Source organism: Hippoglossus stenolepis, chromosome 4 (genome assembly GCF_022539355.2).
Source record: "Hippoglossus stenolepis isolate QCI-W04-F060 chromosome 4, HSTE1.2, whole genome shotgun sequence".
Classification (NCBI taxonomy): Eukaryota; Metazoa; Chordata; class Actinopteri; order Pleuronectiformes; family Pleuronectidae; genus Hippoglossus; species Hippoglossus stenolepis.
Window position 1 is genome coordinate 949,087 of NC_061486.1, and position 12,500 is coordinate 961,586.

Consider the following 12,500-nt stretch of genomic DNA (forward strand, 5'->3'; position numbering starts at 1 on the left):
GAATTTAAACTTACTTGAGTATTCAGACGAGTGGTTGTTTTGACTTGATATCTCATCTTATTAACGTCTCAACAACCATGTAATTACATGTCAAAAAACTAAAAATAAATGACCATTCTAATTTAGTTACAGCCTAAGGTGATGCCTTAATTAATTTATATGTTATATAAAATGTTTGGATTCTGTTCTGATCACATTACATTCATTAAATAAATGTGTTAAATAAAATAAAATGCAGTAATCCGGAACATGCTGACGCCTCTAACACTAACGCCTCATCTGTTAAAGAGAAGAGAGAAGTTCAGACGAGCAGCTTCTGCTTTCAATTGTTAAAGGTGTGAAAGATGTGAAAGATGTTCGAGTTTCCTAAAATTCACTTATTTCTTCTCATTTAATAAGTTTATTCTGAAAATCCATCTACACCACTTGAAATTTATCCTGTAGATTTAGTTAAAACTATCGTTCCTGTAATCGTACAAACTATAACCTGTTTTCTAAATGTGGAAATATCATGACTAATGACTGTGTTGTTGAGTATCTGAGATGACTCCACTTTGAATAAATATAGTCTCTGGTTTTTAGGATCCACGACCAGAACAACAGGAAATGAAACATCAGTTAATAAACTGATGTATGAGTAGTAATCTGATTAGCAACACTGATCAACGAGGTAATCTGAGTATATATAACTACCTCTTATTAAAAACTGATAAAGGATTTTGCAGTGAAGTGTAAAATAATCTCTGAAAGTCCTGAAGTAAATTCTCCTGCAGATGAAAAACTACGCAGATGATCTCAGCGACGTCGAAGGATTCATGTTTAAAGCTGGAAATAACAGAACTGAAAACTTGTGTTTTATGAACAAACAGGAAACGTCCTTGGTCCTATGCCTATAAATGTGTCTGAGGAAAGTAGATCGTCCCACAGCTGCACAATGTGATCTTATGGGCCATGAAGTTTTTCTTCACCGAGAAAAGGCTCAAGTTGTTTTTCTGGGTCTTAGTAAGAGTCTGGCAACATCTCACGTGTCTCGGTCAACGAGACTTTTCACGTTTTATAAAGACGGCACATTGAATGTAGAGCAGCAGCGAAACATTTATTTATTTGAATGTCAACAACGTTTTACAACAACAACCATGTTCTACACGTGTGCCTCAGATCAACAACACAGAAAATACAGGTTCGAAAAGGTTATCAAATATTATAACCAAGGCGACTGCTCCTCTCAAGATGTTCCTGTTGCTGAGTCTCGGACGAGTTGCACCTGTACACTCAAAAAATAACTCATTGGGTGAACTCAGTTCAATTCTTGGCAGGTTTTCCATCCAATAAATATATGTAGCTCCAACTCAATTTAATAAAATCCCTGCAATATAATTTCTTCTCATTAGTCCAACTAATTTCTCTCACATAAAGCCAAAATAACATTATTACAACTATTAACTAAATGAAGTTGATTTACATAACACCAACTTAACTTTTTTAAAGGCAGCTAAAGTAAAATATCTACATAGATGATGTAAAAATTGATTTTAGTTAGTCCAACACAAAATCATATAATTAAAAATGTATAATCTTTATTTAAAAATGCTCAGAAACTAGCACAGTAAAAACCAACCAACATCGAAAACTTTTGTTTGTTTTACATAAAACAAATATCAAGAAACGACCTGGTCAGGAAATAAAAGCAACATAATCCTGAATTCAACATCAATACAAATACATATATTTGTATTCTTATAATATATTAACCTTTACTTGAATACACTTTTCTTTAATGCTAAACCTTTTGAAGTGCACTGGAAACAAATGGTTCCTATGGTAACTACAGTCAAATCGTGTTTATGTCCATTTGGCCTGAGTTGAGATTCCTGAAGGTGACAAGGCAGCAGAACAAAGGTGCTGTAGAGCAGAGTCAAAGTCAAACAGATGAAAAGGGGAAGTTACGTGGAGAAGATTTCCGTGTGTGAACATACGTTTGCATTACTATTTGCATTTAGCTTGTGCCCATTCAAATTCATTATGATTTTCTGAATAGACTCGAAAGTGTACTTGAGGTTGTCTGGAAAGCTCAGATCAAGGGCATCAATGAGCCCAGGCAGCAGGATGAACCCCAGGATCATCCTTCAGAAGTTGTCCATGACTGTGATGCCTTCAATCCCGATTCCCACGTCCTCTGGCTCCCCGTCCCCATCTCTTCAGTCTGTGTCCCCATGATTGTGAGTGCCATGTCCCTCTCTGCACCTTCAGTGGCGGAGGCCTAAACAACCCAAATACAAAACACTTTTTAAGTACAATGCTGAACAACACAATAGAAAATTACAAACAAAAATATATATTAGAATTATCACATGAACTGCAGTTTCATGGAAGGAAGTTCATCAGTTGTCGGGTCAAAATCTATGGAAGCCCATTTCCGCCAATGTGATGAAGAAAATAAAAATCCTGTATCTCATTATTATGACTTAGTATCTGATAATTATGAGATACTAAGTCATAATTATCAGATACTACAACAAAATATATGTACTCACCGAGGTTTGCTCTTCCACCTGCGGCAGTGACTCTGGCTTGCAGCTCGAAGCAGACTGAGAAAATGGCCGCCAGAGAAAATGGTGAGAATCAGCCACTAGAGGCGGTCCCCCAATTAAACTCATTTAAAGAATATTTAAATGTGTCACCTCTAAGAAGGGCTTGAATCATTGTTTTGAGTGTAGGAGGAGCTTATATAAATATATAAGGTGAACCAGAATATGCTTCATTCTGCTCTGAGCCCAACGTGAACAGAAACGTTTGCACATGTTTCAGTAAAATGTGAAATTCAGCCATTTGAAGGTGTTGTTGTTCTGATGTGCGACTCAGAAACACTGAGCAGCCGAAGTTTCTGTCTGTTTACGATGAGACGCTCGTCCTCCAAACACGCCACAGCTGTTTCATGAGAACTGATCCGCTCAGTATAAACACAGGAGATCTACACAACGTGATCACTGTTACTTTCACTAACACTTTCTGTCGAATGGAGTCACAGCTGATCTCTGTAGTTTAACTGAACTCACAACACGTTCAGATACACGAGGTGTGAGGATGAGGTCAGAGTCACAGATTCTGGTCCAGTCTCACCTCAACCCAAGTGTGAAACGCTGCTGGAGCCGTTTTAGTTTGAAAACTCTGGGGTTTTAATCTGGACGAGCAGAAACTGAGGTGTTTGAAAACGAGGACGTAGACTCTCACAACTACGTAGCCTTCTCTGATTGGTCAGGCTCCTGTCACATGACCTCCTTCCTGAAGAACACGACCAGCCTCAGCTTCCAGAGAAGAACACAACATGGAGAACCAGAGGGTTACTCACCCTGTTGTGTTCGCCTCAGCTTCCAGAGAAGAACACAACATGGAGAACCAGAGGGTTACTCACCCTGTTGTGTTTACATGTGGAGGAGAAATATTATTGAAGCTGTTTACACACATGCCCAGTGCACGTGAGTGGTCACGTGGTGTGTTCTCAGGCGTGTGCACGGGGATCAGTGGACATGTGGACAGAGATTTTAATTGACACTGTTCTTATTTCTCACACTAAGACGTGTGGGATAGGTTTGGTCACAGTGATGCAGCAGAACACATCTGAACATTCAGGTTCAGGTTCTCTGGGCCGATCCTCTGGGGAATCAGTGACCTGAACAGGGTCCAGACTGGGTCGGGTCAGGACAGGGTGGAGACGGCGTCGTCCTCCTGTGTCACCGCTGACTGTCCTGTTTTCATTAGAGTGGATGAAGGAGCAGAGTGTTGGACTGGGATGAAGCAGAAGCAGGAGGGAAGTGTGTGAACAGCAGGACAAACCTTTTATTTGTGCACATGGCGCAGAGTAAACAGAACTTCATCAACACTCAAGGCTCCTGTGGCGACTTCACGGGGAATTTCAGCAGAACAGGAAGAACGGAAACGGCTTCTGTTGCCAAGTGACGGAAGTTACAGTGAGAACGAGACTGAGAGTTAGCACGTTAGCATAAAGACAACCAAACTGTTGTAGCAATAATGTTTTATTCAAATAAACCTGATTTCATCACATGGATGTTTCACTGAATATGTCTGACCAGGTGGTGGCGCTGCAGAGGACCAACAGTCAGGGGAAGGTCTTCTGCGTTTATCCTCTGAGGACAAATGTGAACCTCGTTGAGTCACCACGTGGTTTCCAAGGTCGAAGGTTTATCCTCAATGAATGAGAGAAATATGAAAAGTGCTCAGAGTTTATCCTCTGAGGACCTCAAACCTCAGATGTAAGAGCAGCAACAGTCAAGATGTTTATCTCTGATGATAAGACAGGTGGTCACCAAGGCCTCTGGGGTTCATCCTCCAGGAACCATGACTAAATTACCACAAAGTCAAATCCTTATCTCAACAAAACATTTAATTTGATCCCAGAAGAATTCGTCACAGTTTGATTTGAGGCTGAAGGAGAGAATCACGAGTCGCAGCTCAAACTAACGTTACTGGTTATTAACGCTCTCCTCTGCAGGTTCTGTTTCCCCAGATGTGACATCGTGGTTCCAACTTCAGTGTTGTTCAGTGTCTTCACTCTCAAGTTGGATTGTGTTCAAATCATTGACGCTGTAAACAACATGTCCGAGGTTTTCTGACATGAGGTGTCATTGATGTCAATTCTCATTTCTTTGGTTTATTCCAACACCACATGACCATTAATCTGCAGAATTGAGCAGCTGACGACCGCGAGCAAATTAGTTCTTGAGCCAGAACAGAAGATCTCAATCCCCTGATGACGTGACTCCACCAGGCTCCTGCAGGGGGAGCCCTGCTCAGAGAGCATCATCGCAACGCTTTAAAATCCAATCCATCCAATAGTGGTTGAGGCGTTTCAGTCTGACCGATAGATGCCATCTTGTAGATGTAAAGTTCTTCATGAGAATAAACAAATCAACAACATGCAGATATTATCATAGATGACTGATTATTGAACTGTTTTGTGTTTCAGGGATGGATCCACTCAACTCCAGCCACCTCCCCAACAACCAATCAGACTTGGGCAGCGTCTTCACCCACCAGGTGCTCCCTCCGCTCTACTTCGTCATCTGCATCGTGGGCCTGTGCCTGAATGGCGTCGCCGCCTGGATCTTCTTCAGAGTGCCCAGTGACTCGGGTCTGGTGGTCTACCTGAAGAACATGGTGGTGGCCGACCTGCTCATGCTCTCCACCTTCCCCTTCAAGCTGGCATCTCAGCTGGGTCTTGGCGGCTGGCGGATCCACGTGGTCATCTGCCGCTACACCGCCGTGCTCTTCTACTCCTCCATGTACGTGGGAATCGTCTTCATGGGCCTCATCAGCCTAGAGCGCTACGTCAAGATTGTCCGACACACCTCCTCCTCCTCCACCTCGTCCTGCATGTCCAGGTTGTGTGGGATCTCTGCGCTGCACGTCCTGCAGAGCGTCGGCTTTGCCCGGGTGCTAGCACTCTTCACCTGGAGCCTTCTCCTCCTCTGCGCACTGCCCAACGTCATCCTGACCAGCCAGCCGGCCAATGAGGAGAACTCCCGGGACTGCATGAAGCTGAAGACGCCCCTGGGCGAGCAGTGGCATCAGGTGTCCATCCACCTCAACGTGTCACTGTTCTGGGTGACACTGCTGGTCCTCGCCTTCTGCTATGCCTCCATCGCCCACCGGGTTTACCAGTCGTACCGTCGAGTGCAGCGCTCCAACAGCAACGCCTGCCGCAAATCCAACCGCAGCATCTTCAGCATCCTGGCAGTGTTCGTCGTCTGCTTCGTGCCGTACCACATCTGCCGCTTGCCGTACACTTTCAGTCAGAGGACAGGATCGGGCTTGTCCCTGGGCGCCCGGTTCCTGCTGTTCCAGCTGAAGGAGGGGACACTCTTCCTGTCGGCGCTCAACGTCTGTCTCGACCCCGTCATCTACATCCTCATGTGTCGGACCTTCAGAGAGTCGCTGCTGAGGAAACTGTCAGGGAGGGAGAGGAGGAGATCCCTGACCACCGCCCAGAGTCTGAGCAACATTTAGGACGAGAGACGGAAGAGGAGACGAGGGGAGACGAAGGAGGAGCGAGAGTAGAGGAGGATGAGTGGAGACAAGTGGAGAGGAGACAAGAGGCGAGGAGAAGAGAACGAGAGGAGAGGAGACAAGAGGAGAGATTCAAGATTCAAGATTCAAGAGGAGAGGAAAGGGGATGAAGAAACAAGACAGGATGAGAGGAGACGAGGGAGGAGCAAGAGGCGAGGAGACAAGAGGAGACGAGGAAAGAAAAGAAGGACAGAAGGAGGTTCCTAACCAGCCACATTTTGACAAAGCTTTGTTAAAACTCACTGTTTCACATGTTTATAAGAAGAGTTCATGAAAAGAAGCTGATTCTGAAAGTTAAACCACTTTTATTCAGGAAGTAAATCATTGAATCTAAAAACTGGTGTCTTCACATTTATAATAATCTGATAAAAATGTGTATAAATGCAGAGTTATGTATATATATATATGCAGACTAGTTTAGTTTTATTTATTGTGGAGGAAACAGAGGAGAGTGAGATGTGAAAAAGGAAAAGACGATGCCACACTGTGGTCTCTGCGGATTCGGAAGTGAAACTGGACTCTGATGACTGGGCATCAAACGTGTGACACCAGACTCTGCTGTGGTGTCCAGTTCTGCGGTCGTTCCACTCCCTGGATTCAGCTGTTTTTTACAGGCTGCTCGTCTCTGGAGCCTCTGTCTCTGTGCAGTGACACACAGTGGCCACTGGAGCGCAGTAAACACACAACTATATATTAACATTTCCTATTAAACATTTCAATATTCAATTCTTTCGAATAAATTTGTCTGTGCTGCCCTCTTGTGGTCACACTCATTACCATGTTAAGCATTAAGCATTTATTTTGAAAGTGAGCACAGGAAGTGAACACCTTTACTGCCCCCTGATGGTCACAATGAAGATGTGTAGTGTAGTGACTGTGTGTGGCCACCGAGAGTCAAAACACACGTACACTTTGAGTAACTGCACATGGAACCTGAATAAAATTATAACATTTAAATGACTTGAAACAAACACTTCATTTAAATGATGAAAATAAAAACAGTTTTGTGTGTATATTCCCCCTTTGATGTGTAACTGTACATGAACAAGTTCGTAGTTTGTAGGATTTACTGTAACTAAGCAACCAACTGCAGAGTAGATAATCTACTTCCTGTTTAGGACCCCCCCCCCTCCCAGGAGGCTCTAGGACACTTTGGCAGATGGGGAAGACTGGGATGGAACCGCTGACCTCCTGGTTAGAGGACGACCGCATCACGTGCTTTCTGGTGTGTTAGAGTGGATTTGATTTATTTCTGTACAGGAAACACTCGTGTGGACGGAGTTGGTTTCAGTGTAAAATGAAAACGTGTCAGTGAACTTCGGCCTTTCAGCCTCTTTTAGAGACTTTTCACAGCTGAGCAGCAGGAAAGCGTCTGAGCAGCGTAGATAACGGACAGATGAGCAGCACCAGTTCAAACCACATCAACCTTTCACTGCCGCTCTTCTTCCTCCTCAGTTCTTCCTGATGTGGTCACTGCAGGAGGAAGTCAAACCGATTCACACTGACAGACACAAACAGGTGAGAGGGGGTGGAGCTTCACTAACATTCACTAATATTCACACATAAGAATCATCTTTGTGTTTGTAACTCGTGTACTTTTACTCGACAGCATCAGCTTCATGTAGTTTAAGCTTTGTCAATTAAAAACTTATGAGGTCAAATAAATGTAGCAAAGTACAAGAACTTTATAAGATAAGATAACATAAGATAATCCTTAATTAGTCCCACGGGGGAATTTTCCATCTTAAATAATCAAACTTTCCAGGTTTAAAGAACTCAAATCGTTAATAATGTCGTGTTTGTCGCTTTTCTCTCTGTCTTGTCTCATCTTGTGATTTCAGGTCGGTTCAGTGCAGCTTCAACCAATAACTCACATTAAGTCCAAGAAAGGTGTAAAATATGGGCCCTTTAAATTACATTTTTGAAATTTCCAATAGTAGCATTGCAGCATTTTGATTTCTCTTTGAATGGTCAGTGTATTTTCTGAACAGCCAATCTGACACAGAAATAACGTAGATGGTTCGGCTCAACTTGGAATAATAACATATAACATAATAACCTGCGTTACACCTGTGAACTGTCCTCAGACGAATATGGTCCAAAGCTGCTTTGACAGAACGTTGGTGTTTGCTGCTTGTTGTTGTGTAAACGTTCTCTCAGCTCTTATCGGACGGACCTCCAGCGTGTCTGAGCATGATTGTGTTTAAACAGCTGAGCTCTGTGGTTTGTTTCACTTTATGCTCTGAGGTTGTTTCTGTCAGTTCCGTCTTTAACCAGTTCCCGTCGACAGTTGATGTTTGATCTATTCATGTGGGTTCTCCTCTCGTCTCTGAACAGCCAGAGGACCAGAGGACAGAGGACAGGAGTTGGACTGTTACCAACAAGATGAACGTCAGCAACGGGACTGGCTGCGATCAGGTCAACACCCCGGCCCATGTTTTCTTCATGCTCGTCTACAGTCTGCTGTTTCTGGTGAGTACCTTCTGTGGTGGAAATCTTAAAATAAAGATCGCACAACCTGTCTTTGTATATTTTATTATTAGAAGCTTCAAACCTTTGCAAAGGGGTCAATAGAGACAGAGTCACCAAGAGTCTGCCAGAGATGGTCTCTCTCTCTGTGGGAAGTTTGTTATGCTCTTGATGTTATCTGGTGAGAAGTAGACACAAACCAGACGTCCTGAGCATTGGTCTGTCGCTGTAACAAAGGTTTCATGATTGTTTTGCACTTAGAAGAATTAATCAACTTCATGGCAACACCCTGCAGTCCCTCTTCGGTAAGTAGAAAGAGTTATGTGGTGTTTCTGCTTCCTCTGCAGGTCGGTTTGCTCCTGAACGGTTTCACCCTGAAGGTTTACTTCTGCAGAGGCCAGCAGCGGACGACCAGCAGCGTGACCGTCTACCTGAAGAACCTGGCGGCCTCCGACTTCCTGATCAGCCTCTGTCTCCCCATACGAATCATCCACTTCACCAGCAGCTCCGTCCCCGTCCGCCAGGTCTACTGCAACTTTGGTTCTTCTGCCTTTTACCTCAATATGTACGCCAGCATCCTGTTCATGGGTTTCATCGCCGCTAACAGGTGTGTTGGACTGACTCGCTCCCACGTCTCTGACAACCTGGAACACAATGTCTGCATCGTTTTATGTCTGTGCAGGTTTTCAATGTGTTGATGTTCAAATGACTGACATGATAAAAATCTACTATGTAAAATGGAAGAACCATTTTAACAGTCGAACAAAACTTCTCATGTGTAGAAAAATACTAACAAATAATCTCCAGACTTTCTAAAACACACATCAAATCCAGGTGTTACCAAAACCTCAGATATATGGAAGTTGTTGATTTCAGATGAATAAAATAGAGTTGAGGTCGACCTGAGTCCTGAACAGAGAGAACAGCTCGTCTACTGGATTTTAAAGTCACTTCCCTTTCAGAAGTTTATTAAAAGAGTTAACGTCCCCGAGGCTGTAAAATATGTAGAAACTGTCAAACTGCTGAGCACACATCGATGGAGAGACATGAAGTTCAGGCTTTGACTTGACGACAGGGCTTGGTGAAGACAGTGGTGGTGGTCTCCGCTGCTGCACTGAACATGTATTCCAGTCATTATGAGGATGTGGAATGTCTCAGTGGTGCATGTTCAGAGATGTTCAGGATGTGGTTGGGTGAGATGATACAGACAGAACGTGCTGCAGCTTGTCGCAGATATTTCACCTGAAAAACCTGCAGGTTTATTTCTGTCAAAGAACCAAACTGAAGCTTCTTCTCCTCCTCAGGTATCTGAAGATCGTCCACCCTTTAGGAACTCACATCCTGCAGACCGTAAGAGTCGCTCGCATCGCCTCCACGGTAACCTGGGTCTTCCTTCTGGCCTCATCGTGCAGCTACATCATCCTGTCCCTCCTCACCCAGGAGGATCTCTCCTCTGTGCCGGTCACAGTCAGCTGCGACTTCCTGCACAGTCCACAGCTCAGCGTTTTCTACAAAGTCATCCACACCTGCTCCGCCACCATCTTCCTGCTTGTCCTCATCTCCCTGGTCCTCTTCTACTACGGCACCTCCCGCAGGCTGTCGCAGGTCCAGCAGAGGCAGCCGGCGTCCTCCAGCTCCAACAAACTCGCCAAGTCACGCAGGAACATGTTGGTGCTGGTCATCGTGTTCTGCGTTTGCTTCGTCCCGTACCACCTGGTTCGACTCCCCTACGCCTTCCTGTCGAAGCAGTGCCGGTGGAGCCAGACCTTCTTCTACCTGAAGGAGCTGACCATCATGGTGTCGGTTCTCAACGTCTGCCTGGACCCGCTCATCTACTTCATCTTCTGCAAGGCCTTCAGGGCCCAGCTGAGCACGGGGAGGGCGGTCAACACGTCGCAGGTCATGACGAACGCAGAAAGACTCGAGATGAAAAGCAACGACGAGTGTTGAGGCAGAGCGGCGTCCTCGCACAACACTTGTGACTTGTGTTATTAAAAAGCAACAATCACAAATATACAGACAGGTTAGCAAGAGACGTCATCAGTGACGTGCAGAAAGTTTCACAAATTCAAAAAAAAATGATCAGATGCTATGAGGTGTTTTATGTTTTGCTGAAGTGTCGACTGTGTGAAACAGATTCAACTCTGAAATGAGGTTTTATCATTTTAAGAATGAAGACAACATTCAGAAAGTCCTCATTCAGTCGTCTGCACCTGAACACGCACATCACATGACCCCTCAGGGACACGTACATGAATACATCCGCATTCAAATCTGAGATATTTTGGGTTCGTTTCTGGAAGAAGTGAAACTGTGGTGAAACACTGAAGCTCCTGAAACGCGTCGTCTGTCGTCAGCACCAAACCTCTTCATGATGTCACATGACGTCCGCTTGTCATTCTGTGGTGCAACCAGCAGGGGGCAGCAGTGTGTTGTCCATCACCTCCGTCTTTTCACGTCAACATTTTAACAACATGAGGAGAACATGTGAATCAAATCTCATTCAGGAAAACACGACGTGATCACTTTTCATTAAAGGAGCGTCGACAGGACAGCAGGTCGTGTGACGCCCGAGGTCATCCCCAGAGACCAGTGACATCATCAGTAACAGCAGAGAACAAGTGAATCAGATAATCAGATCGTGTTATTTGAAACCAGTTCATTGGATGTAATGGTTGAACTCACAAACCATAGAAAACACATCACACAGTAAATATCCTTCAGTAGATATATTTAAATAAGCATTTCAGAGGTTTAAAATGATTTCTTTAGTTTTTACTGCACATGATGAAGCTGATGTTCTCTCCTCGTGATGAAGATGAAGGCAAACAACTGGAACGTCACCGAGCTGAACACCTTTTACAAACAGTATCTCTGCACTGGTTCCATTCAAAGAACTGATCCTGTAACAGCTGTAAAGATGTAGTTTGAATATAAATCTTCACTGTGACGGTTCCTGGGGTTTTCTGATGTCACTGTTTCAGCTGTTTGAGACCAGGCCTCCGTGGACCTGTTTAATAGGAAACATCTGGACTCCCGTGTGTGTGTGTGTGTGTGTGTGTGTGTGTGTGTGTGTGTGTGTGTGTGTGTGTGTGTGTGTGTGTGTGTGTGTGTGTGTGTGTGTGTGTGTGTACTCTGTGTCATTGGTGTTGCAATACAACACACAACTCTAAAATTAGACCCTGAAGACTGATATTAGCTCACTTCCCACGTATGAAACCAAACCAAACACACACACACACACACACACACACACACACACACACACACACACACACACACACACACACACATGAGGATTTAGCTGTTGAGAAATAAAACATTTACTCTTCATGTTATTAATCATAACATCCTTCATATCACGATGTCTGAGGACAAAAGTGCGTGGACACGCCTCAAATACTGGGTCAGCCATGTTGTGTGATTACAGAAATCTCCATGGAAACAGATCTACTTCCTGTTAGAAACCCAAAGACGCGAGAGTCTTTTGATGATGAATGAATTTAGTGTCTAAAGATGAGATCACTCTTGTATTTTACAAACCAACTGTCACATCAGCAGTTTGGGATCATTTGATTTCAAACCAAACAACATGGCTCAGCTTTGTTTTCACGTTTTCTTCATCTACAACCACAGTTGTTCTAACAATGTTTAACCTGTGTGTGTGTGTCTGTGTGTCTGTGTGTGTGTCTGTGTGTCTGTCTGTGTGTCTGTGTGTGTGTCTGTGTGTGTGTGTGTCAGTAGAACTTATCGTCTGGTTTCTGTTGACTCTAATGACTCATTTAGCCTGGATCCCCGTCTCCTCTCCTCTCCCTTCCTCTCTACCTCCTTTTCCTTCATTCCATCCTCTTCCTCTGCTTCTTCTCTTTTTTTACTTTAATTCTTCCGCCACAATCTCACAGTAGTAAATCAGCAGTGAAACCAAATCAGCTCAACATCATGGAACT

The 12,500-nt window shown here is 44.1% G+C and overlaps 2 protein-coding genes across 3 annotated transcripts in view; both read left to right on the top strand.

Annotated features, from left to right (window-relative positions):
• The window catches only part of LOC124851053 (P2Y purinoceptor 14), a 6,866-nt gene extending 703 nt beyond the window's left edge, over nucleotides 1–6,163 (top strand). The window contains exons 1-2 of one of the 2 annotated variants that reach the window (XM_047339505.1): nucleotides 2,068–2,219; nucleotides 4,985–6,163. In XM_047339505.1, coding sequence (XP_047195461.1) covers nucleotides 4,987–6,024 — 1,038 coding nt within the window. In that variant the 5' untranslated portion in view covers nucleotides 2,068–2,219; nucleotides 4,985–4,986 and the 3' untranslated portion in view covers nucleotides 6,025–6,163. Of the gene's footprint in view, nucleotides 1–2,067; nucleotides 2,220–4,984 lie in introns of those variants that run through there. The other variant, XM_047339504.1, reaches the window with a different exon arrangement.
• Nucleotides 6,164–6,165: 2 nt separating this feature from the next.
• On the top strand, nucleotides 6,166–11,508 carry LOC118106635 (P2Y purinoceptor 14). Its single transcript, XM_047339503.1, has 5 exons — nucleotides 6,166–7,309; nucleotides 7,540–7,602; nucleotides 8,422–8,556; nucleotides 8,901–9,160; nucleotides 9,858–11,508. The coding sequence occupies exons 1-5, from the start codon at nucleotides 7,244–7,246 to the stop codon at nucleotides 10,501–10,503; spliced, it is 1,170 nt and encodes a 389-aa protein (XP_047195459.1). The 5' UTR covers nucleotides 6,166–7,243; the 3' UTR covers nucleotides 10,504–11,508.
• Nucleotides 11,509–12,500: the final 992 nt, after the last annotated feature.

Excerpts from the sequence above, each read along its gene's own strand:
- LOC118106635 (XM_047339503.1), top strand. The coding sequence starts at position 7,244 with ATGGGGAAGACTGGGATGGAACCGCTGACCTCCTGGTTAGAGGACGAC. Across the intron at positions 7,603-8,421 it reads ACACTGACAGACACAAACAG|CCAGAGGACCAGAGGACAGA; the intron begins GTGAGAGGGGGT and ends GTCTCTGAACAG. Across the intron at positions 9,161-9,857 it reads GGTTTCATCGCCGCTAACAG|GTATCTGAAGATCGTCCACC; the intron begins GTGTGTTGGACT and ends TCTCCTCCTCAG.